This window comes from Camellia sinensis, chromosome 15 (assembly GCF_055761805.1).
Source record: "Camellia sinensis isolate YWXY chromosome 15, ASM5576180v1, whole genome shotgun sequence".
Taxonomy (NCBI): Eukaryota; Viridiplantae; Streptophyta; class Magnoliopsida; order Ericales; family Theaceae; genus Camellia; species Camellia sinensis.
Genome location: NC_138975.1, coordinates 120,053,573 through 120,076,515, shown reverse-complemented (window position 1 = coordinate 120,076,515; position 22,943 = coordinate 120,053,573). Strand labels below are relative to the sequence as shown.

The following is a 22,943-nucleotide window of genomic DNA, read 5'->3' as shown; positions in this document are numbered from 1 at the left end:
AACTCTAATTAATTCCATACATGACGACTTAAAAACAAAATGTGCTCTGTTATTTTAAAATTATAAATTTCTGTGCCACTAACATGGAAGCAATTCACTAAAATCTAATTATAATCATAAAAAAAAAACTCTAATTATTCCATAATTTATGATTTTTAAATATATATATATATATATATATATTTGTACTTTAAGATTTAAAATTATGTGTCATTAAATATGATAAAAATTCAACAGAACCTACCGTTATGTATGCTATAACTAATATAGAAATCTTTTCGAAAATAATTTTAGGGCCTTAGTTACATAAGCTTAATAATGACCATGAACATAGTGTAGTAACATGTGGATAGTTTTCCTACATAAATATTTGCCAAAAATCTAGCATTACAATTTTTTTTTCCCAATAATAGGTTGATGATTACATTTATGGCATATTTGACAAAACTTAAATATTGATTTTGTAATGCTAGAAGTTTGAATAAATTATAAAATTTTTAAATTACATAAATTTATTCATAAATTGTAAATGTGAACAATGGTTGCAGCATTCGAAAATATTAAATTTATTCATAAATATTAAATTTTCAAATGGTAGAAGAACTATGTAATTAAGTATAGAATTTTGTAATACAAATTTTCAATCAAGTACACAATAAAAAACTTAGGCCTGTGTGGTACAGTTAAATGTTTTTGCATACATATTTAGTTTAATTTATTTGCTTAGTATGTTAGTTGTAAATTGTTTTTTAATATAAAACAATTACAATATATAAAGACTTAAAAATTAGAAATGATCTATTACAAATAAAAAATGATCTATTTAAATGTACGACCCCGTTTACAAATAAAGAATTAAATGATCTATTACAAATAAAGAATTTAAAAATGATCTATTACAATATGTAAGTATTCCATAGTCTTCATTGACCAAGTCGCGCCGGACATGTTCGCCTGTCATGACCTGTCTACTGGCACTCACTGCAACGAGCGGTCAAATGCCTATTTGATATATCCATCTCATTCGGAATACGTGACATAGATGTACTACCCCGTTTTACTTCTTGCAGACGATGTACATTAGGCATTAAGGTCCACTACGGATCATCCCAATAATCTTGATGCGGTATTGGATTGAATTTAGTTTCCCAAACCCTCATGTATACAGGAAGCCTATATACTGGATCAACGTACTCGAATGGATTGTCATCGCATTCAGACATTACAGTGAGCATATGGGAACATGAATAGTGTCTTATCTCATATTTCCCACAACTGCACGTGGGTTGATTCATCCGCACAATCTGTGTATTGCGACCTCGTCCATGGTGAAAAGATGCTTGCACCTCAAATACGCGGCGGGGCGCCTATCAGACAATATTGATACAAACTAATCAAGTTCACGTTTTTAGGTGTAATTAACTTAACAATATAATAAGAACAATTTAGTTCACATTACAAACTAACCTGTCATACGATATTAATTGGAAAGTATTTCCCCTTGCGATGCCCTCCTCGATAGTTTTTTGCATCTCTCTAGGGTATTGGAACTCATTCCGTACATCTGTTTCAGCTTGGGCTCCCATTTCGTCAAAATATTTTACGATCCGTCGAAATATAAATTCAACCACAGCTGAGATAGGTAAGTTCCTTGCACCTTTCAAGATGCTGTTGCAGCACTCTGCATCATTGCTGGTCAATACCCCCCACCGATATCCACCGTCATACGCAAGGGCCCACTCTACAAGATTCATCTTGTGGACCCAATCGATGGCATCTTGGTTAATAGCCTGTATCTGTTCTAAGTAAGCATTACACTTTCGTCGTTGATGAGCACTCCCTGCTTTCCATAGAAGTTGTTTCAGCTCCTTATTTTTGAACTTTGTGTTAAAGTTACTATAAACATGTCGAAGGCAGTGCCGATGATATCCAACAAATTGGAGCGAGGGATTCAGCCAATGTCGCCTCACAGCAGCTAAAATACTCTCAGCTCGATCAGATATCAAAGTCACTCCCTGTCGATCCATGACAATATGTTCCTTGATATTTGAAATGAAGAACGACCAAGACTCCAAACTTTCCTTGTCGACAACAGCGAATGCAAACGGTAATACTTTGCCATTGGCAGTGACAATCGTTGCTACAAGGAACACACCAGTGTATTTACCGTATAAGAATGTACCATCTATGGTTATAACAAGCCTACAATATCTGAAGCCATCGATGATGGGTTTGAAAGACCAGAAAACAAAGTGAAAGACGGGCAAAATGGTTGTACCTCCGGTATATCTATGCTTCTATTGAACGATGGTGCCAGGATTAGATGTCTGTAATGCATGTATGAATTTAGGCAACTGCCTATATGATTCATCCCAATCCCCGAATACTATTCTAATTGCCTTTGCCCTTGCATGCCACACCTTCTTATATGATATACTATAGTTCATGGTCTTTTTGATATCTTCGATGACATTCTTAATTGGCATATCAGGTTCATTCTGCATACGACAATCAACTATGAGTTGGATTATTTTGGTGTGAACACTATAAACACACAAATATGTATATATATGTAAACAGTTGTGATGACCGGTTAGAAAGCCGTCCCGTTTCTTTGGAGTTGTGCCGGGTAAGTGGTTATTGTTGAAGAATTCCTTCTTAAATATTGTCTGCTGTGGTTGTTTTGAATTAGAGTTTTTTTCACTCGTTTCGGAGGGTGCGGGGTCGACTCCGGGGTGTAGGGAGTAAAGCCAAAGATTTTCCGGGCAGGGGGCCAGGGCCACACGCGCGGGAGGTCAGGCCGCACATGCGGGAGGCAAGGTAGAAAGGTTGGATGCACATTGCCTAAAAGGCATATGCGTGAGCTGAGGTACGGGGGGAGCTGCACGTGCGGGAGGCCGCTCCGTACGTCCGGGAGTGGGCGCTGCACTTATGGCCAGGCGCGTTTTCTGCTCCATTTTTTGAGCTTTTCAGCTATATTTTTGTACTTTTGGTCTATTTCCTCTCATTTGCTGATATATCACTCTTTTTCTATAATATTTCCTTCATTTTTCTTTCATCTCTCTACCTAAACCCTCAAAGTTTTACATCTTCTTTGATCTCAAGAAATCCACAGAGATTTTAATGCTAGTCCCTTATACCAAAATGATGAGCGTGTCGGGGGCTTCGTCTTGACCGGTGGAGATCATATTTCGGCGAGGTCGATTTTTGGGCTCTTTCTCCTTTCCTCTCTTGAGGTAGGGATTTCTTTGATCTTTTTCAATGCCTCCACTATAGATAGACATGTGGTATGTTTTTATTGCATAAAAACCATGTGGTATGGGTTTATTTTTAAAAATCATGATAGAAAATGTGAGGTTTGGGTGTTGAGATGGAAATTTCATGAGATGGGTGGGTGTTGGGTTAAATATGGAGTGTGATTCCATATATTTCTGATTAGAGGGATAAAGCCCTAATTTTTTTTGCGATATTGCCTAATAGATAAAAAGGGCTTAAAATTGTAGAATAATTATGTTATGAGTTTAAGAAATATGATGAGTGATTTGATAATTAATTTATGATTTAAAATGGGTTTCATAGTTTGAGCATTTAATGGTGTTGGATTGACTGTGTAAAACGCAACGAATTGATGAATTTATCACGTTATAAATTAAGAAGCTTGATTATTGATTTGGTTATAACCTGTGACTAAACCGGATTTTTATAAAAATTTAGTGTTTAACTTGTGTTGAGTTAATTAGCTAAATCGAACAAATTGATAATTTGTTAATTGTGGGAAAAGGGATTTAACCATGAGATTAGAATTAATTGGGTTTAACCTTCGTTAAGTAGAACTTGGGTAAAATATGATCATGTAATCTATGTTGGGACTTTCCTTGTCTAAATGATGGAGATTTGGTTGTAGATGGTATAGTCGGTGTGTTGTAAGTCGGAGAATTTTGGAAATAAATATCAAAAGAAGGAGAAATGATAATTTTCTTTAAATTGAGAAAAGAACGTCAAGTAGTAGATGAAACCTTGGAGTATTGGTTAATGGTATTATGTGCTTTTAAATATATTTTGTTTAGAGGTCTTGTCTTTGGTCATCGGTGGAGGATGATATTGTGAATGTGGAAATGATTATGTCTCTGTAGTACACTTGTGTTATCTATGGTTGTGAATTGAAGTAATGGTTGGAAAACGTGAAATGCGCTGAGAATCAGGGGTACCATTACCTTCCAGCTAGCGCCTGGAGAATTGGTTGCGCTGAGAATCAGAGGTACCATTCCCTTCCAGCAGGCGCCTGGTAAAATGGAGCAGAGGTACCATTCCCTTCCAGCTGGTGTCTGGTAAATTGGCATGTTACTGTGGAGAGATGTATCCTTGGCTTACCGTGCTTCGGGCAGACAGAGCAGAGGTTGCTTATCATTACTGTCTCAGTTTGATTGTGTATGTCAAGTGTTATGACGATTTATGATTATGTAAGGTTAAGTTGTCTTGTATGTTGAATAGATGTATTTATGGATATATGGATGTGCTAGAGGTTGGTTGAGGGAGTTTCCTACCACGAATTATTTTGTTAAAGGGTATCTCGTTGAACTTCGAGTTTAAGATTGAAAATGTGATGAACGAATGAAGGCAGGTTTTGTTGTATGTTGGATATCAATAATGTGAAGAAATCAGATTTAGGGATCGTGTTGAGATCCCTATTGGGCTATATGTTCATCCCACGTTGCTAATCTTTTCAGGTGAATATCGAGGTGTGCTACAAGAGCTTGGATCTTTCTCAATTTTTGGCCACGGGGCCTTTTATGTGTAGGCGGAATGCCATCGATGTAAAAGGGTTAAACCCTTCCTTCTGATTGCAATGATGTAAGCCTGAGGGCACTTTATTTAGTTATGTACATGTCACATTCATTTTATATTCGGATGAGAGAACTCTTACTTATGCTTTCCCTTGTAAAAAAAAATAATGAGCTTCTGTATGCTAACTCTAAAATTGAATGTATAATAATGGCTTGGTAATGGTAATCTGAGTAATAAAAAATGGGGCGTGACAACATTTATTTTTTATACTCACTACAACTTGTCCCAAAAGATAAGAAGCAATGTAACTGGAGCTAATATTAGTGTGGTTCATGTTCATTCGTGGGTATAAACAATGGTGAGGACCCCTATACTGCTTTATTTCAAAAAGACCATGTTTCCTACTAAGAGATGCATGCAACCACCATCTGCAGTCGTACTTGCAAGCAGACACCCAATGGTCTCGCTTGGAGGTTACGACTTTATACTCTCGATTATTTGTTGCATGGTACAATTTCATAGCATGTACAAGTTGCTTCTTATCAACGAAAACCATCCCTTTGTCCAACTCCGGATTTTCAGCGTTCCAGATCCGATTACAGGGAACAATATCACGGCTACTCATGTCAAAATCACCACCCATGTGAACGTTCTCATAGAAAGGGATTTCAGGTCTAGGTGGAATGGGGGCATTTTCAAGGTCAACGGGAGCGTCGGCATCATTTTCTTCATCATCATCATCTGATCTGCCCAATAAATTTTCTTCATCACACATTTCATTCTCATCATCGTCTAGGGCGACATCAGGACCGAACATATCACTGTCAGCAAACTGCACATAGTTCACTGTTTTAGCCATATTACCAGCAACTTCAACTGGAGTGGTATGATGGCTGTAGGTGGGCACATCTTCTGTGTTATTGTGAAATTCATAATCATATCCACCACGTGAACTTGATTCTACACCATGGCCCTCAAATGTCTATTGTTTGTAGCCCACTGCATAACATTGATCTGATTCATACATAGAAGACTGAAACACTGTCGTGTCAATCCCATGTGTCAGCAATGTAGTGAATGAACGAGAATTCATCTATGTCATATTCGGGACATTGTGTACAACCTCTTTACCAATGTACACTTCCAAACAATTTGGTGGTTGGAAACTTGCACCGATACTTAATACGGTGTTCAACGCCTCATCATCATTGATCGGTAATGTCTTGTATTTGCTGAGTGCTTGCCACTGGCGATAAGGATATCTACATTTGAAAGTCAATCGGACACTTTCCCCGTAACTTGCCACCTTGGACACTTTCCCGAAAGGCTCAGCATCATATGAGACACCTTCATTGGGATTCTGAATTATGTTTTCCCCCCAGTAGAAGATAATTGAAACAGTCTCCATATACTTGCTTCAATGAAACAAAAAACATTAAAATATCAACAATATACTTATATTGGATTTTACTTTTAAAAGAATTATATGAATTTTAACTCATTCAATTACAATTACTTCTGAGGCAAGAACTTTATTTAAGTAATCAGCAATTGTAATCCAACAATCATTATTGATTTTTTAATTAAAATATTGATTATGTTTTAGATTTTTTAGCTTTTTAAGAAAAAAGCTTACAACACATAAAGATTAACATCATGCTCTTGTGTTGTGCTTTTTCTATTATTTATTATGATTAACATCATGCTCTTGTTTTGTGCTTTTTCTATTATTTATTACGATTAACATCATGTTCTTGTGTTGTGCTTTTTCTATTATTTATTACGATTAACATCATGCTCTTATGCACGGTAAATGTAAATTTTTCTTTTTCCATGTTTCTTCTTCTTTGTTTTGGTAATATTTCAGTGTTGATTTGATTTTTGTAAATTCACTTTGCAATGCTTATTTTTGTGTTGGTTATTTGAATTTGTCTAGGCGGATACTTGGTGAAAGGAAGTTGTGGGAGTCAAAAGACAATTTATATTTTCCTATAAGTGACATTTATATCATAAGTGACATTTTCATATAAAAAGCAGCCCTCTCATTTTTGTCAATTTATATTTTCCAGGGTAGAAGGAACTCTAGAGGTGAAACATTACTTCAATTTATATTTTCTTGTATTTTTATTTTTGTCTCTATTTGTTTATTATTGTTTATTTTCTCATTTTTGTTCACTTATTTTTATTCATATAAAACAACGGTTGAGGTTTCATCTCTACGTGGAGTTTTTTTTACTTCCTATGTGGAGACTCGTATCTTTTCTGCGTGAAGGTTCTTTTTCTCCATTTAGGATTTATTTTATATTTTGTACCCAAATTTATTTTATTAGATGAGTTATTGTTAGATGTATAATATATTAAATCTTGTGTTTTGTCATACAAAAAATAAATATAAAAGTAAACAATTTAGACTTGTACTAAAATTTAAATTTCATATTATAATTTTGACACAAATAGACATGCAATGTATTCTATTATATAAATGAAGGATGTCACATTTAAAAAAAAAGCAAAAAAAAAAAAAAAAGAAGAACGTGCCCTGCATGCAATCACTATCACATTTAATATTTGCTTAAGGATTGATCAGAAAGTATCTACAAATTTAAATATAAAATTATAAATTCATAACATTTTCACCTACTTCTGAGTTACATAAATTAGGTATATTTTAGATTTGTTAGAAAACTGGCATACCTTCCAAAAAAAACTTTTTTTTTGTCCACTTGAAGAACTTTTATGGTAAGAGCTCATAACTTAATTGAGTTTTGAATAGAGATGATAATTTTTCCCAACATCACTTCAATGAGAAAATAGGGTGGGGACGGGAAAATTATATTTTCACACACTTAACAACTAAACAACTCTTACATCATAATCAAAATAATGTCATAATTGACCTCACAATATGTTATAACTAATCACATTATATCATAATTGAGCTAAGTTTTTGTTTTGAAGATCTTTTATTAATTTTGGATAAATTTTACAAGAGATTTCTAATTTTTTATGATAAAAATTAGAATTATTATAAGTGTATTATGCTATTCTGTGATAGAAATACAATGATGAATCAATGGTGTGTGATAAAAACAAACATAATTTTTTCCGGCAACTTTTTCAACATCGTCAACAATTTTCACTTTGTCCTTATTATCAAACAAGATTTTACCTTGAATGTAATACTTTATACCCCTTTGAAATAAACTTTTCACCAATTGTCTCTACTATTTAAGGATGAAATTAGACATTTGGTAATGAATTACTATCCTGTCAAGACCAAAATTTTATTTTTAAAAAGGTATACCATTTAGCATTAAATTATTTGGTTCTTAAAATTACATTTATTAGTGGCATGAAATTTTTCCATTACAGTGTGTACTAAATATATTTTTATTTTCATTTTTGCCAACAAATGAACATAAACATGTTTAAAATATTGGACAAAGTACAAAAAAAAAAAAACTCTAGAGTTTTACGTATTTTTTAATTTAAACTCGAAAGTTTTAATTTCATCAATTTAAATTTTGAATTTCATTCTGTGTCACAACCCACACTCATGTCCATCTAAGTTACTTTGTTTAACAATTTTATTTTATTTTTTCAAAATACATGTGGCAATATATTATTTACTCTTTTAACTTCTTCTAAAACCACTTTTAAACTTGACCATACTAGATCACAAACTATCGTAACCATCCATTTAAATATTTCCATGCACCTCACACAGTGGATAAACGCTCTCTCCTTCCTAATCTCTTTCGCCATTGAAACCTACCTATTTCCTACTACAGTCTAACGCCATCAAAACCCACGCTGCCTCTACAATCATCCTCCCCTCCCCCTTGCCCCATAACCCATCACCACCCTCTAAATACACTGTTACATTTTGAAAACCTGGTTTCATTTTTTTGGTAAAAATACTTCAATCAAAAAATAACTTTTGGAAAGTTTCTTTCATGTAATACTACTCATCTAGATAGTCTATTTCTCTTCACATGGAAACTTGGGAATAATCATCAATTATCTTCAATAAGATAATCAATTTGATGGGTAATAGCCTTCCCCATTGGATTAAGCATCCTTGTAATAATATAAATTTATTAAAATGCTTAAATTAATGCATCAAACGAGTGGAGCCATCCAAGCACTACCATTAATTTAATTTTATTTATTTTAAAAAAGCTCTAATTAATTTTATAATATGGTAACTTTTGTATATGATTAAGTCACTCTATGCGACATTTCTTTTTGAGGTTGGATATGCTTTGTTCATATGATCCTTTTTGAATTCATACACATGTATAGATGTCTTATACAAAAATGTTTATTGAATTTGAAACAAAAAGAAATTTTGAATCACATAGCAGCAATAACTTCAGATTTTGAATAAGTCTAAGAACACAAAAATGGTTATAGAACTGTACACAAAATGTATATAGATGGATAAAATTTTTCAAAATACTAACAAACTGTATAAAATTTTATGCGTATATATGTATTTGTATTCAATTTTATGATCAATTTTGTTTGTTTATAACAAAATTATAAGATTTTTAGCTAGTGACCCATTTTTATTTACAAGATCTGTAAAGGGACAATTCCAAAGATTACAGTCATGACAGAGTTTAGAGGAAGATCAGATATATGCACGTGCCTTATTGAGTATTCACAGACATTATTTCTACAATTTGAATCCATAACACTCGAATTATAATAGAATTATTTTATTTTATATTTTTATCAGCATAATAAAACAAAGGGTCTCCCTCCCTCAATATGATCAATTTCTAAAAGGCATTGACTCCAAATAAATAAATAATAATAACTCCACACAACCCTTAATTTAGGCAATGATTTAATCATACGCATGTAAGTGGGAGCAATTTAAAAAACACTTATTTTGTTTTCTTTTGATAAATCTTGATCTATTTTTTAGTATTTTTATAAAGTAGACAGATATATCACACATTTAATTTCTTTTTTTTTAGTATTTTTATTTAATAAATAGCATCATGGATTACTAATTTTGAATCTTAAGACATTATGAAGATTCTTGTTTTATTTTTCTCTTCATATAATTTTATAGTATAATTTTAAAACAACTTCATTCTATCAAATATTGTTTATATTCAGTGAGATTGGACAAAATTGGACAAGTCATACAAAAATCTTAAATCATAGTGTAAGTTTTGTATGAAATTATTATTTTTTTCATTGAGTTGAAATAATTCGACTGATTTGGACAATATCAAATAGAGGTTTCAAACATTGTTGTTAATTATTTAAAACTGGTGATTCAATTCTTCAGATTTATGGACAATTAAAGAGAAGTTACTTTTATTTGCTCAAACTTGTGCCATTAGAGACCTTAATGACAAAGTTATTTCCTATGTGAAATGGTAACCCTCGTCCATTTTTTAGAGGTCACAGAGGCTTTGTTATGAAATTCAAACAAAAAGCTCATTTTGGCTTGTTTTGAAAAGTAAGACAAAAATTAATTTATTTACTCTTTTTTTTTAAACATACAAAAAAAACTAAAGAGATAATATAATCAAAATATACCAATAAATTAATTTTTTTCATATTCTCAAAAGAGGCTTGTGCCTTGGCTTATGGGCTTATGTTGGTGGTTAAATCTATGTAGTAAATTTTGGATACTAATCCATGTCAATCTATTGGGTCATCCGTAGCAATTATTTGGTATTATGAAACACAGGCTTAGCCATCAAAGTGCCATTTTTTTTTCTTTTCTTCTTATCTAGGAAATTTCTATGGACTATTAATTAGAATGTTTTAAGACTCTCTTTTGATGCATATATTATAATTTTAAATTTAGTCGAGGTGTGTATAAATTGACTTAGATACTTAGTTATAAAAGATAAAAATAAAAAAATTGAAAGTTAATAATTATGAGTTGTAATTTTATATTATTTCTAGTAAAGTATGGTGATATTTGAAATACTTCTCCCAAATTCCCAATCATGAGTCTTTCAAATAGGGCTGCAAATGAGCCGAACTTTTCATGAACAAGCTCGACTGAGCTTGTTAAGGACTCGGCTCGATTCGTCAAGCTAGACTCATTAATTTTTATTTAAACAATATAAATAACATTAAAAAAAATTATCGAGCCGAACCGAGTCAAACTTGAGTTTCATTAATATTAATTAGCTCTCATTATGTGTTAAAAATTAGGTATGCTCCTTTCAGGTCTCAAGTTGAACTCTCATTATGTGTTATCAATTTCTTGAGGTCATGTTTATAGGTATTATTTGAGATTTGTCCGATCTACGTGGAAGGGACACTCGGTGTGGATTCTAAGATTAGTCGAGAAATACGTAAATTGATTCAGACATCCGACTATCATAAAAATATAAAGATTAATTGAATAAACATAATCCAGACGCATAGGGAATAAGTCAATTGGATAGTTCAAGTGGGTAAAAATTCTCGAGAATGAGTCATTTTATAAATCAAAAATTTTAATTTTTTCAAACATAATTTTTAAACAAAATTTTTTTATTTATATAAAATGTTTTGATAATAGCCTTTTTGAGGACGACTTCAAAGGCCTCTTTTGGCAAAGACGTTAAAAGTCATTTTTTGACTTCTATTTTTTTTGGGTCACATCATTTCTCTATTTTTTTACACGTTTTTCCAAAAAAAGTTTTAAAAAAAATGAAAAATTAGTTTTTAACATATTTCCTAAAACAACCCAAAAAAATTGTTTGTACTAGTTATAGTGGCCTAATGATGTAGCTTAAGAGATAAGCGAAAGAATAAGAAGATTTAACTATATAGACAGGATTAACAAGCAAAAAATAAAATTTTCAATTCAAAAAATATACACAGGATTCACAATTAAAAATTCAAAACCCTAATTTCAAAAAATATAGACAGGATTCACAATTCACAATACAAAAAATATAGACAGGATTCACAATTCAAAACCCTAACCCTAATTTCTGATTTCACAATTCAAAACCCTAACCCTAATTTATGATTTCACATTCAATTGAAAACCCTAGAAAAATTTTCCCAATTCAAAACCACAACATTTTACCAATTCAAAACCACAATTTCAATTCACAATATTTTCACATTCACAAACCCTATTCTACCAACATTTTCACATTCATGAACCCTATTCTACCCACATTATTCCCACATTGTACTCACATTCACATTTTCACAAACACAATAAACGCATAAAATTCAAATGAGACAGAGAGAGACAGACGCCATACTAACGAGAGAGAGCAACCCACAGACGGAGAGAATAGAGAGAGAGAGTCTGAAAACAGAGGGAACAAGAGCAGAGAGAGAGCGACAGCAGAGAGAGCGAGAGTAAGAGCAGAGAGTGAGAAAGAGCCTGAAGTCGAAAAAACCTAAGTGTAAAAAGCGTGGTTGCAAATGACGGGGCTGGGGGAATTTTATATAAGTTTTAAAAGCGTGGTTATAAACCACGCTTTCACTTAAAAATGGATTTTAGTTAAAAACGTGGTTATCATCCACGCTTTATTTTGTGAACAGTAAAAGCGTGATTCACAACCATGTTTTTAGGAAAATTTTTTTTTTGCTTAAAAGCGTGGTTTACAATCACGTTTTCAGAAGAAAAAAAAAAATACTTAAAAGCGTGGTTTGGAAACACGCTTTTACGATTTTACAAATTTTCCGCGCAAGAGGCACAAAAAGGGTGAAAGCGTGGTTCACAACCACGTTTTAGCCTAGTTTGGGAATTCCGTCCAAACTAGGCCTAGTTTGGGAAATAGGTTTCTAATTTGGCTTAATTTGGGAAAAGGCCCACATATATCCCTATGTCCTCAATATGTTTTTGGGTGAATTAGACTAACAGTCCTTATAGTTTGGGACTCGTGTCACTTTGGTCCCTGACTTTTCAATTGTGCCACATTTGACCCTAAATTTTGAATGATGTTCCAAATAAGGACAATTGAAGATACTATTGTTTAATTTCAAGGGCAAAATCATCAATTTAATAAAATATAAACTAATTTAACAAAAATAAATGTCAAACAAATATTTTTAATTTTTAAAAAATTATTTTTTATCCACCAATGATAAAATTCTGTAAAATTGATAAAAAAATAATAATAATTACATGATTAATTTTACATGATCATCATCCAAACGCATAATAAAAATTAATTGCGTAAAAAAAAAAATGTCTAAAAGATTTATCAATTTTACATAATTTTATTTTTAATGGGTAGAAATAATTTTTAAAAATTCAAAAATATTTGTTTGACACTTATTTTTGTTAAATTAATTTATATTTTATCAAATTAATGATTTTACTTTTGAAAAATCTAATGATATCTTCAATTGTCCTTATTTGGAACATGATTCAAAATTCAAGGTCAAATGTATCACAATTGAAAAGTCAAAACCAAAGTAACACAAGCCCCAAAATATAAGGGGTATTAGTGTAATTCACCCTATGTTTTTCAATAAAGCAGTAGGAAGATTATGTATACATTTTTCAAAAAAGATGAATGTAAAAACATTACACTCACTTCGATTCATTACCTTCTTCCCATGCGGCTGTCGTTGCTGCCACCTCCCAGTCACCCCAACCTCCGTTAGCCACCAATCAAATTTGTTAAAATTGGGATTCTACGTTGAATCGTTGGAGATGTTTATAGGATCAAATCGTAGAATCAGATCGAGAATCATAAGATCCTACCCAAAAAAACAAATTACATAATAATTTAATTTAAATAAATATTTCTTAAAAATTATTCACAAAATGAGCCTATATTCTATTAAAAAGAAGTGAAGATATTGTGAAAAATATAATACTCCATGTAAAATGTACATATAATATTATACAATAGAAAACTAGATGGTAAAAGTTTTATATTTCATCAAAAAAGAAGGTGAAGAAGAAGAATTTTATAACAAAATACTTTACAATCTACAATAATACATAAAAAGTGAAGAAAAAATATTTAACAAAGTTGAAAATGAAAATAAATTAAGAACTCAAAAGAGCAATTTAACCAAATGAAAAGGTTTGTCATTAGCATCCCTGGCGGAGCGGATTCGACTCACAAAAATAATCTCTCCAAAAATTGGGATAAAGTTACAATCATCTTACCCTCCTTAGACTCCGCTAAAACTAAGTTTGTTTTTTCGATTAGTTAATTTTCTTAAATTATCGCAATATTTGAATGTTTGTTTCCTAGTTTGTTTTTCTTAGTCTATTTAATTCAATACTACTTAATTTTTATTATTTATTTTGATCACATAAATTGATTTTTAGACAACAAATATAAAATTTATAATAAAATGTCATATAATACAAAACAAGGCTTGTAAATTGGATTGAATATGATTAGATTCGGATCGGGATTCCACAATCCTATAATATCCCATTACCAGGATCGAAAAATCATACCTATAAGGAATTTTTTACACGATCCGGATCGATTGTAATCAAATGAATCGTAAAATCGTAGGATCGTAAGATCCGGATCGGGATTCTGATAACCATGCCCCCAATCCCTCCCCAGCTAGGTTTTCCATACCCCAACCTCCCTTATCTTGCCGCCTCACTCACCACCCACCCCAACTGCTCTCCTCCCTGACCACCACATGCAACCCCCCTTTCCCCCTTGGGGCCACCTTCCCTGTTTCCTCCTTCCCAATGCCTCGGATCCACCCCTCCCTCTTCCACAGTCCCCTTCCCCCACTTGTGATACTCCCCAGCCCTTCCCTTTCCTATCGCCCCCACCTCCTTCCCCATTGCCTCCACCCCTGCATTCTTCTTTTGCAAATTGCCACCACCCACTCTTCTGCACAATCTCTCTCTCTCTCTCTCTCTCCACCTTTCAGCTCCCTCTTTCTTCTGGCGATGGGTTGTGGGGCTCAAGAGGGCAAGAAGGAGGGTTGCAGGTGGCTAGAGGTGAGGAGGGGCGACCAGGGGTAGGGAGGGAAGGAAAGGGGGTGGAGAAGATGGCACTGTTGGGCTAGGTAGATTGGGTGGGTTGGGATAAGGTGGGAATATTAATTGAGCGTTCAAAGAAAAATAACAAATTCAAATTTGACAATGAAGTGTCCAATAATTTTTTTGGTACATTCAGAGACTCCCCACTCTCAGGTTTGAAACAAACCCTACAAATTTGACTTAATTATAATGACTACCCTTTTGGTAACACAAACAAGGTTGCCAGGCACTGGTCACCCATCCTACCACATTTTTAGCTTAGTGAAAAATAAAATTACACCAATATCAGAGCTTACATCACAACAAACTTATGATTCTGCAACTACAGTATATAACAAACACCACCCTGTATGGTTTCTGTAAAGAATCACTTGCAACCCGAAGCATCGAAATTGGGGAATACCACAAACTTGACAGACAAAGGAGCGACAAACATCGGTGAATTCAGATGAACAAGAACTGGATTCAAACTTGGAATGTCTCCACTGGCAGTGAGCTGTAACGGAACACCATTTAGTACCATGGTTTTGCTTCGAAGATTCCCACCCTTTGGAGTTAGATGATACTCTTCTCTGAAAGATGTTCCGTCTGATGCTTTGCTTCCAACCCACGACACAGTTCTCTTGAGACTCTGAGTAAAAGACTTTCCACTTTTATCGGCTGTCTCTTTCACATGTACAGTGATGTTCATACTATTTCGAACACTTAGGTTGAACTTGGTCTGGTTGCTTAAATTGATCAGAAGCAAAGTAATACCTCCCTGTAATAAGATGATAGTGGCAATCGAGAAACTAGTTTACAAAAGAATTTTGTAAAGATAATGTCAAATTGAAGTCTGGTTTTATAAATATAAAATAAAATATGAATGGTGCAAGAAAATGAGCTTGAATGTACTAAGCATGCAGATGTGGGAAAGCATAAAACATACTGAAATCTTGGAGGCGGAACTAGTTTATGCCGGGAAGTGAATAGGGAAAACCTTTGCAAATTTTAGATATAGTCAAGTTGGGTCATAAGCATCGACACAACAATGGCATCATTACAGAGAGCACAAGCAATTTATGTGGAAAACCTTGACAAAAACTCTGCCGCAAGGCAAAAACCACAGACACAACAACCCAACAAAATCCACTATTGAAATCAATAGTAAAAGACTCATGATGAATAGGACTTACAACACTTACCCGAATAACAGTACATCGACTCAAGGTTTTGTCAAATAGGAATCGCCAATCTATTGTAGATACTGTAACACAATCGTAATTTGAAACTTCAGTCACTAAATGTTGTTTCTAATTCTGCTTCCAATTGATGTGTATGAGAACATGTAGAAAAAAAATGCAAGCCTCAAGGTGCAACATGTGTGCACAACACTACAACCAAACGTTGTAGATTTGACCTCAGGAGATTTGTACTAACCAAACCAAGGCCTGTGTCTCAATCAAGTGGACTCAACTACATGAATCCTTTTATGCTATTCTACCCTATCAAGGGTTATATGTTTAGTTAAATTAAAAAAATCATATATTTTTTCAATACTGCATCTCATGTCAATTTAGAACTGCCCCTCCCCCTAACATCTCCATTTACAGTGAGCATGCTAAGCCATGGCAAGCTTGTAAGACACTGAACAGAAGTCCACACCAATCAAGCAAATTGGAATAATTAGGGGTGCATGTATTTTTCAATGGGCGTTAAATGGGGCCTAACCTAACACAAACAAGTCTACCAATGAGCATTCATGTCAAAAACCGTAGGGTTTACTGTATATATAAATGTGGGTCGTAAGTTCAAGATGACCATTGAGTGATGGTGTTATGAACATCTCATGATGTTTGGCTATGGACATCACAATCTCTAGATTCGGATCTTTCTTGTCCACCTTGCCAAAGTGTATATTCCTTCATACAAAGTCAATACAAAATCAAGAAATAAAGTAGTGCTCTCTTACTCTTCCTTTTGAACAATGGGCATAGGAGCGTAAATATGGTGAAGCACTGGTATTAACAGCAAGAACTTCTTTTCCCATCAGCCGATGCCACAGAAGTGCACTACAGAGAACCAAATATCCATAGAAGCAAAAGTTCAATGTCAGAAGTGTGTAAAGTACAAATGAAGAAACTTCTAAAATAATTTATTTCATTTTTAAGAAAATAAAAAGTTAAAATTTATTGTCTTGCCTGTAATAGTCAGGGTTAGGGATGAATGTGGGTGTGTCGAGGAGACCATAATTTCCGCCGATTAAAGTCTGTCTGCAATATACTCTAGTGTCATACTTTGCTGCCATTCCAAGCTGATCCAAGTACCTATATTTCATATATGAATAAGAGTTAACGATAAATTGCCTCTCTACCTATGATAAAAAGCATAAGATGGTTAGAAGAGAACGAAATTAAAGAGACGAGCAAGTTTACCAAAAACTATTCACGAAGGTGTTGGATACATTATGGCCACCACTGTTAAACGCTCCCCCGGATTCTCCGACCCAAGCAGAAGACCAAGGACCATGGGTTTGAATGGTTTGTTTAAGGCCGCTGAACGTTTCTGATACCTTGCTCAAATAATGAGGATTCAGAATTTTATTCACAAGATTAGGATCAGCACCTGAAACAAAGTAAAACTAAAAGTTACTAGCTTGAGGAATGACATGATTGCCTTCGTAGGTTCTGTTATTAACACATAAAAACCTAGTTTGACCGGTTACCACACGTGAAGACCCTAGGTTCTTCATTGACTATATCTGGTTTAGATATATAAAGGACATCCATGCACATCCACACCTATATACAGAATTAGAAAACATAAATTTCTGCCTTTCTTGTGATTTTCTGCAGCTACATCCATGTCTTTTTTTAATATGGTACAGCGTCATCAAGGCTAGAGTGTCAAGCAGCGGGACTGGCTCAACCTCAAGACGATTGAGGCGGTCACCCAAGGTCCCATTTTTTAAAAAGGCACCTCCAATTTCTAAGTTGTTTGTTTAAACACTCAGAGAGGGAAAAAAAAAAAAAAGGAAAAGAAAAAATTCCTTAACCAAAAGCCTAGAGAAAAATATCTTTTGCATACAAGCTTCTACTAATAAAATAATTATTATATATACATCAAAAACATGTGTTCACATATCAATTTATAAAAGATAATAATGGGACCTTACCAAGTTGAACCACTCACCCACCTGAACCCAAATTGTATATATGATGTGTCATAGCGTTGATCACGGGTGAGCCTGTAACCTGAAGGAGTCTATTATACCATTGCTTCTCATAGAATCCTCCTGGAGCCACGAGTAAAGGTTTTGGTTTGAAGTTCTTATACGACTCATCAATGATAGTTTTAAGCTTGATCAAGTCTCTTCCATACTGTTCAGCACCAACAATTGCACCAACACCACCATTTAACTCATTGCCTGCAGCAGCAAAGGCAGGGATAAGGGTGCGGCATATCACAAGAAGTTAGAAAAATTAAGGGATTTGTCGATAATACAGTACCAAATTCCCATGAATCTATTTGGTGGCCTTTGGAAATAGTGTATTTTATGAAATCATTTGCATTACTGGAGTCCCAATCTCCTCCCCAGACTTCCTTGCTTATCTTGTGCCTCCCATGCAGTGCATTCAAGCCAAATGTTACAAGTACTCTGTAACAAAGAGAAAAAACAATCACGGCAATTAACCAGGCCCCCCCCCCCTTCTGTCATGGGATTTAATAGGTTACAAATTAGAAAGTCCCACATTTCTGTGGAATTGGCACAAGATTCAACGGAAACAGTTAAGCTGAGGCTGTGTTTTGATCATGGATTCAGGGAGGGATTTTCTAAGGGAAAGGAAAAGTGAAGGGAAAAGTGGATGAAAAATAAGCTTTTTTTTTTTTTTTACTTTTCCCTTTCCTTTTCCTTTTCCTTTCTGTCCACAAATCCCTCTTCCAAACCATGATCCAAACACAACCTTAAAGAAACTTAAATGGGCAAGCATCAGTCTCACAATATTCATTTCCCCTTGAGAAGCTAATTCTGAAAGAAAATGGAAGAATGAAAAAACATGCACCTACTAGAAAGATTCTCTCAAGAAGGTTTTATGAGACAACTAAGAAAAGCTGTCAAAAAATTTATCTGTAATCATCAAATTGACTACCTAGCTTCAGCTTAGCAAAATAACTATCTATGCACAAGAACAACCTGAACAGAGCCCAATGGAGGCTTTCGACAAATACCATGTTGAAAGAACAAATGATTACAAGAGGGTATTGTATACTAAAATTTTCTTTCTAGAGATTAAACTACAAGTTGAACTCTAAAATCCAAAATAAAAAATCAGAAGGAAAAAAATGGCAAAACAAAATCTTTACCCTGTTTTATTGAAAAAGTGGTTCACTTCATTCCACCTATCCATGTGTAAGCATCCCTTTGAAAATCCAAACAACCCACCATCCATCTTTCTAAATGGATGGCATTGGGTTTTCAAATTTCCCACATCATAGAGTACTTGGTCCTGCAGAGATCCCCCTACTCTTATTCTCAAGCGCTCGAAAGCTGTTTCACAACCAAGAAGAAATAAAATATTAGCAAAATGAGTAATTTTATGCAGCAAGTACCAGAACAATAATAAATCATTCTTATGCATCAGGCGTAAATTATTCTTAAACATCAAGTATCAGAATAATAAGGCTATGTTTGGATTAAGGATTTGAGGAGGAATTTGTGAAGGGAAAGGTAAGTGGAAGGGAAAAGTGTACAAATTTAGCTTGTATTTCATTTACTTTTCCATTCATTTTTCCTTTCCCTCCAAAAATCCCTCCTCAAATCTTGATCCAAACACACCCTAAATGATTTAAATGAATTATTTGTATGCATCAGGCTTAAATTATTCTTAAGAACATCTACCACCCTAAATGACATGAACACAAACCTTGAATAGCCTTGGCAAGAAAAGGATGAGATAAGTCCTGAAAAAATTGAAAACACAGTAATCAATTTTATGATTTTTTATTCATCAACAGGAAATACATGGTGTGTTTATAAATAAATAAAAAAAGGAAATACATGGTTCAAATTCAAGAAAATTGATCAATTTTAAATTAATATAAAAATATAATTGAATTGTTACCATATTTATAATGGATGAATATCCCCATGGGCATTGGTTGTAGTTACACTTATCATGAGGCCACCAATCAATTGTCGCGCATATATAATTAGGATCTGTATTAGTAACTGCTTGAGTTCCATTGACTACAATCACGGCATCTTCAACTTGTTGAGCCCAAATAGCAGAAAGTGATGCCAGAGAGAGAAACAACGAGAAGCGAAAACCCATTGGTGGATCAATTACAACAGTTGGGCCACCAACTCACTCACTACAACAAAAAGTTGAAAAAGAACATATCAGTTTAAGATCCAGTGCTATCATTACCTGTTTTTGTAAACGAAAAATATTACATGGAGAATTTTCTACAACAAAGCAAACTAGTTATGCAGAATATAGAAAGAACAAATTTCCTGCAAGATGTATGGGTGTTCCACATTTGTTCTTATACAATGATAGTTATGCAGGTTTCAGATACAGTTTTATTTTAATTATTTCGGAAGAAAATCATATTAATTATCCTATCAAAGCAACAAGAGTTCAAAGAGGACCCAAAATCAGGAAACTAGAATAAGCTCATTTTTTGGTATTAATTAATTTTTGAGAGAACTATAGGACTACATACAACACAGACATGCATACATTCACACACATACCTCTGCATTTCAGCAAAAAGGGGTTTGAAACTCTCAAACTTAGCAAGACAATTTAGAAGAATCACGAGTAAATAGAAATATACATACACTTACAGATGCAAAAAAATGATAAATATCAATCACCATGTCTTCCCATCTACAACAAGATTACCAGAAAGTAAAAGCAAAGCTACACGCATCATAAATCGTAAGATTTCAGTGAAACCCAACAAGAATTCAATAAATCATAACCCGAAAATCAAGAAAGATCTTTAACAAAAAAATCTTTACAACTACTCAAAAAAACTAACGCCAAAATGGTATAGAAAAACCAAATCTTAAGGATAACCCAGATAAAATTCAAGAGAATTAAGGACAACCCAAATGAAATCTGACCTCAAATCACTTAGAATTCAGTACAAACGGCAATGCTAAAGCTCAATTCCACATGAGAATCAAATCCAGAATCTAAAGTGGGTATCCAGAGACGAGCCTGCTTCACTATCTATGTATCTTTGATATAACTGTACGCACTCGGCGACAGAGAACTGGGTGGGGGACGAAATTTGATGGTCTCAGATTTGTTGGATTTTTGCTAAATTCCAGTTATTTGGTAATCTAATCACATGTTGTGAAAAGTGTGTATATATATATATATTTTTTAAGATAGGAAAGTGTATATATTTATCTTGGGATAAGTTTGAGGGAAAAGGTATGTTTGGGTTTTTGACTGATGTTTGCAGAGATTCCAAGTAGTACAATAATGAAGGGGGGATTAATATCTTAATGTAAAAGTTAATGCATACAATTAAACAAATCATTCTTGATTCATGTGGGAATAATTGTCCTATTGACCGTTTGGATTATGTGACCTTATTATTGATTATTTAGGGTTGGTTTGGCAAGGGTTCATTGGGCTTTTTTGGTTCAATGAGCCATAAAAGACAGAATAGGCTCATGAACCACAACAGACAAAACATCTCATCCAATCCCATAATCATTACACTCTTCTCTCACAAAAAAATTAAAAAAGCCAAAAAATCAAAAGCCTTTCCCAAACCAAGCTTTTGAGCCTAGGCTCATATAGTCAAAAAAACCAAAAAGCTAAAAAGCCAACCCACTTCCCAAACGGAGGCTTAAGTCACTCCCTCGGTTCAACCAATTAAGGTCATCCATTTGCTAATTGGAGTATAGTTATGATTTGTTGAGAGATGTACTAAATAAGTGTGTTGATTCAATGAGTGTATTTATTTGAATTATATTATTATTTTATTTTTTTACATATATTTTTATAGAAAAGTAAAAAGTATATTAAGTACATTTCAAATAATTCTTAAATAGGAAAAGGTTTCTCTCTTGTCCAAATCAAGTTGGATAGTGTTGTTAGGCGCCTGTAGGCTCATTACAGAGCTGATATCGATGATTCGAATTGTTTAATGTGTAGAACTCGTCGAATATTTATTTTTTTAAAAAATTACATTGATCGAATATCAATAGTCACTTGATCAGATCACAATTGTATTAACGGTAAAGTATAACTTTAAAATAAATTATTTATTTCAAAATATTTAACGAAACCTACATATTAAACGGTTTAAATTAACAAATCACTTGCCTAATAAATCCAAGAATACCTCAGCACTTTCCAGTTGGAAAGCCTCTCCCTAAATAAATAAAAATCCATTTGCTATTCAAGTTGCGGATTAAAGGTAAGTCAAGGGAGTGCGTTTGGCAATTATTTGATATAGTTAAAAAGTTATTAAAAATTAAAAAATTATATAAAAAAACTTAAAATATTTTGAGCTTTTTAATTATATTATTAATTTTTCTTATTTATTATTTTCTTATTTTCATGTCATTTAAATATTTTGTTAATCAATATGCTAAGATTTTTAGTTTTTTTCAATTATAATCATCAATCTCTAATGAGCAATGATTTGACTATAATTTCTATAATAGAAAGCATACATGTTTGACATTATTACTTTATTTTTTATTGACAAATTAAACTATAATTATTATTTGTGAGTGATAATGTTTCCAAATTTATTATTATCTATACATTAAGGCAAAATAACTTTTTGTCCAAAATATTTTAAAAGCTTCCAAATATTAATAAATACATGTCACATAAAATTATTAACCCATCCAAACAAATTTAATTTAAAATTTTAAAACAATTAAATGAAAAGTTTATATGTAAGCCAAATCTAATTTAAACAATAATTGATATATTTTAGAGTTCAAATTTAAAGTTTAAGAAGAATGTGAGAAAAAATAGTTATTTTTTTTGTATAAAAATTCTATGGAAGGAATGAAATTTTCATAAGAAAAACATTCTAGAAAGAATCTATATATGGCAATGACATCGGTGGGCCTACAAAAGGTTTTGACTCATGACTTAGAGCCCAATTCACGATTCAAGTATTAAAGCCTAGCACCCTTAAAAACCCAATGTTGAACCAGGAACCAATGACA

General features: G+C 33.2%; 1 protein-coding gene across 2 annotated transcripts; it reads right to left on the bottom strand.

Annotated features, from left to right (window-relative positions):
- Nucleotides 1-14,844: 14,844 nt before the first annotated feature.
- On the bottom strand, nt 14,845-21,265 carry LOC114310467 (heparanase-like protein 1). 2 transcript variants are annotated; one of them, XM_028256444.2, is made up of 10 exons: nt 20,862-21,265; nt 19,852-20,101; nt 19,654-19,690; nt 19,094-19,277; nt 18,238-18,386; nt 17,925-18,155; nt 17,164-17,353; nt 16,930-17,055; nt 16,701-16,800; nt 14,845-15,509 (listed from the first exon to the last, which is right to left on the bottom strand). In XM_028256444.2, exons 2-10 carry the CDS (start codon nt 20,059-20,061, stop codon nt 15,117-15,119), a joined length of 1,620 nt encoding a protein of 539 aa, XP_028112245.1. In that variant the 5' UTR covers nt 20,062-20,101; nt 20,862-21,265; the 3' UTR covers nt 14,845-15,116. The 2 variants fall into 2 exon arrangements, with proteins under 2 accessions (XP_028112245.1, XP_028112246.1); XM_028256445.2 differs by having other exon boundaries at nt 20,580-20,873.
- Between the last annotated feature and the right edge of the window lie 1,678 nt (nt 21,266-22,943).

Excerpts from the sequence above, each read along its gene's own strand:
- LOC114310467 (XM_028256444.2), bottom strand. The coding sequence starts at position 20,061 with ATGGGTTTTCGCTTCTCGTTGTTTCTCTCTCTGGCATCACTTTCTGCT. Across the intron at positions 18,156-18,237 it reads AATAGATTCATGGGAATTTG|GCAATGAGTTAAATGGTGGT; the intron begins GTACTGTATTAT and ends TTGCTGCTGCAG. Across the intron at positions 16,801-16,929 it reads CCTAACCCTGACTATTACAG|TGCACTTCTGTGGCATCGGC; the intron begins GCAAGACAATAA and ends GGTTCTCTGTAG.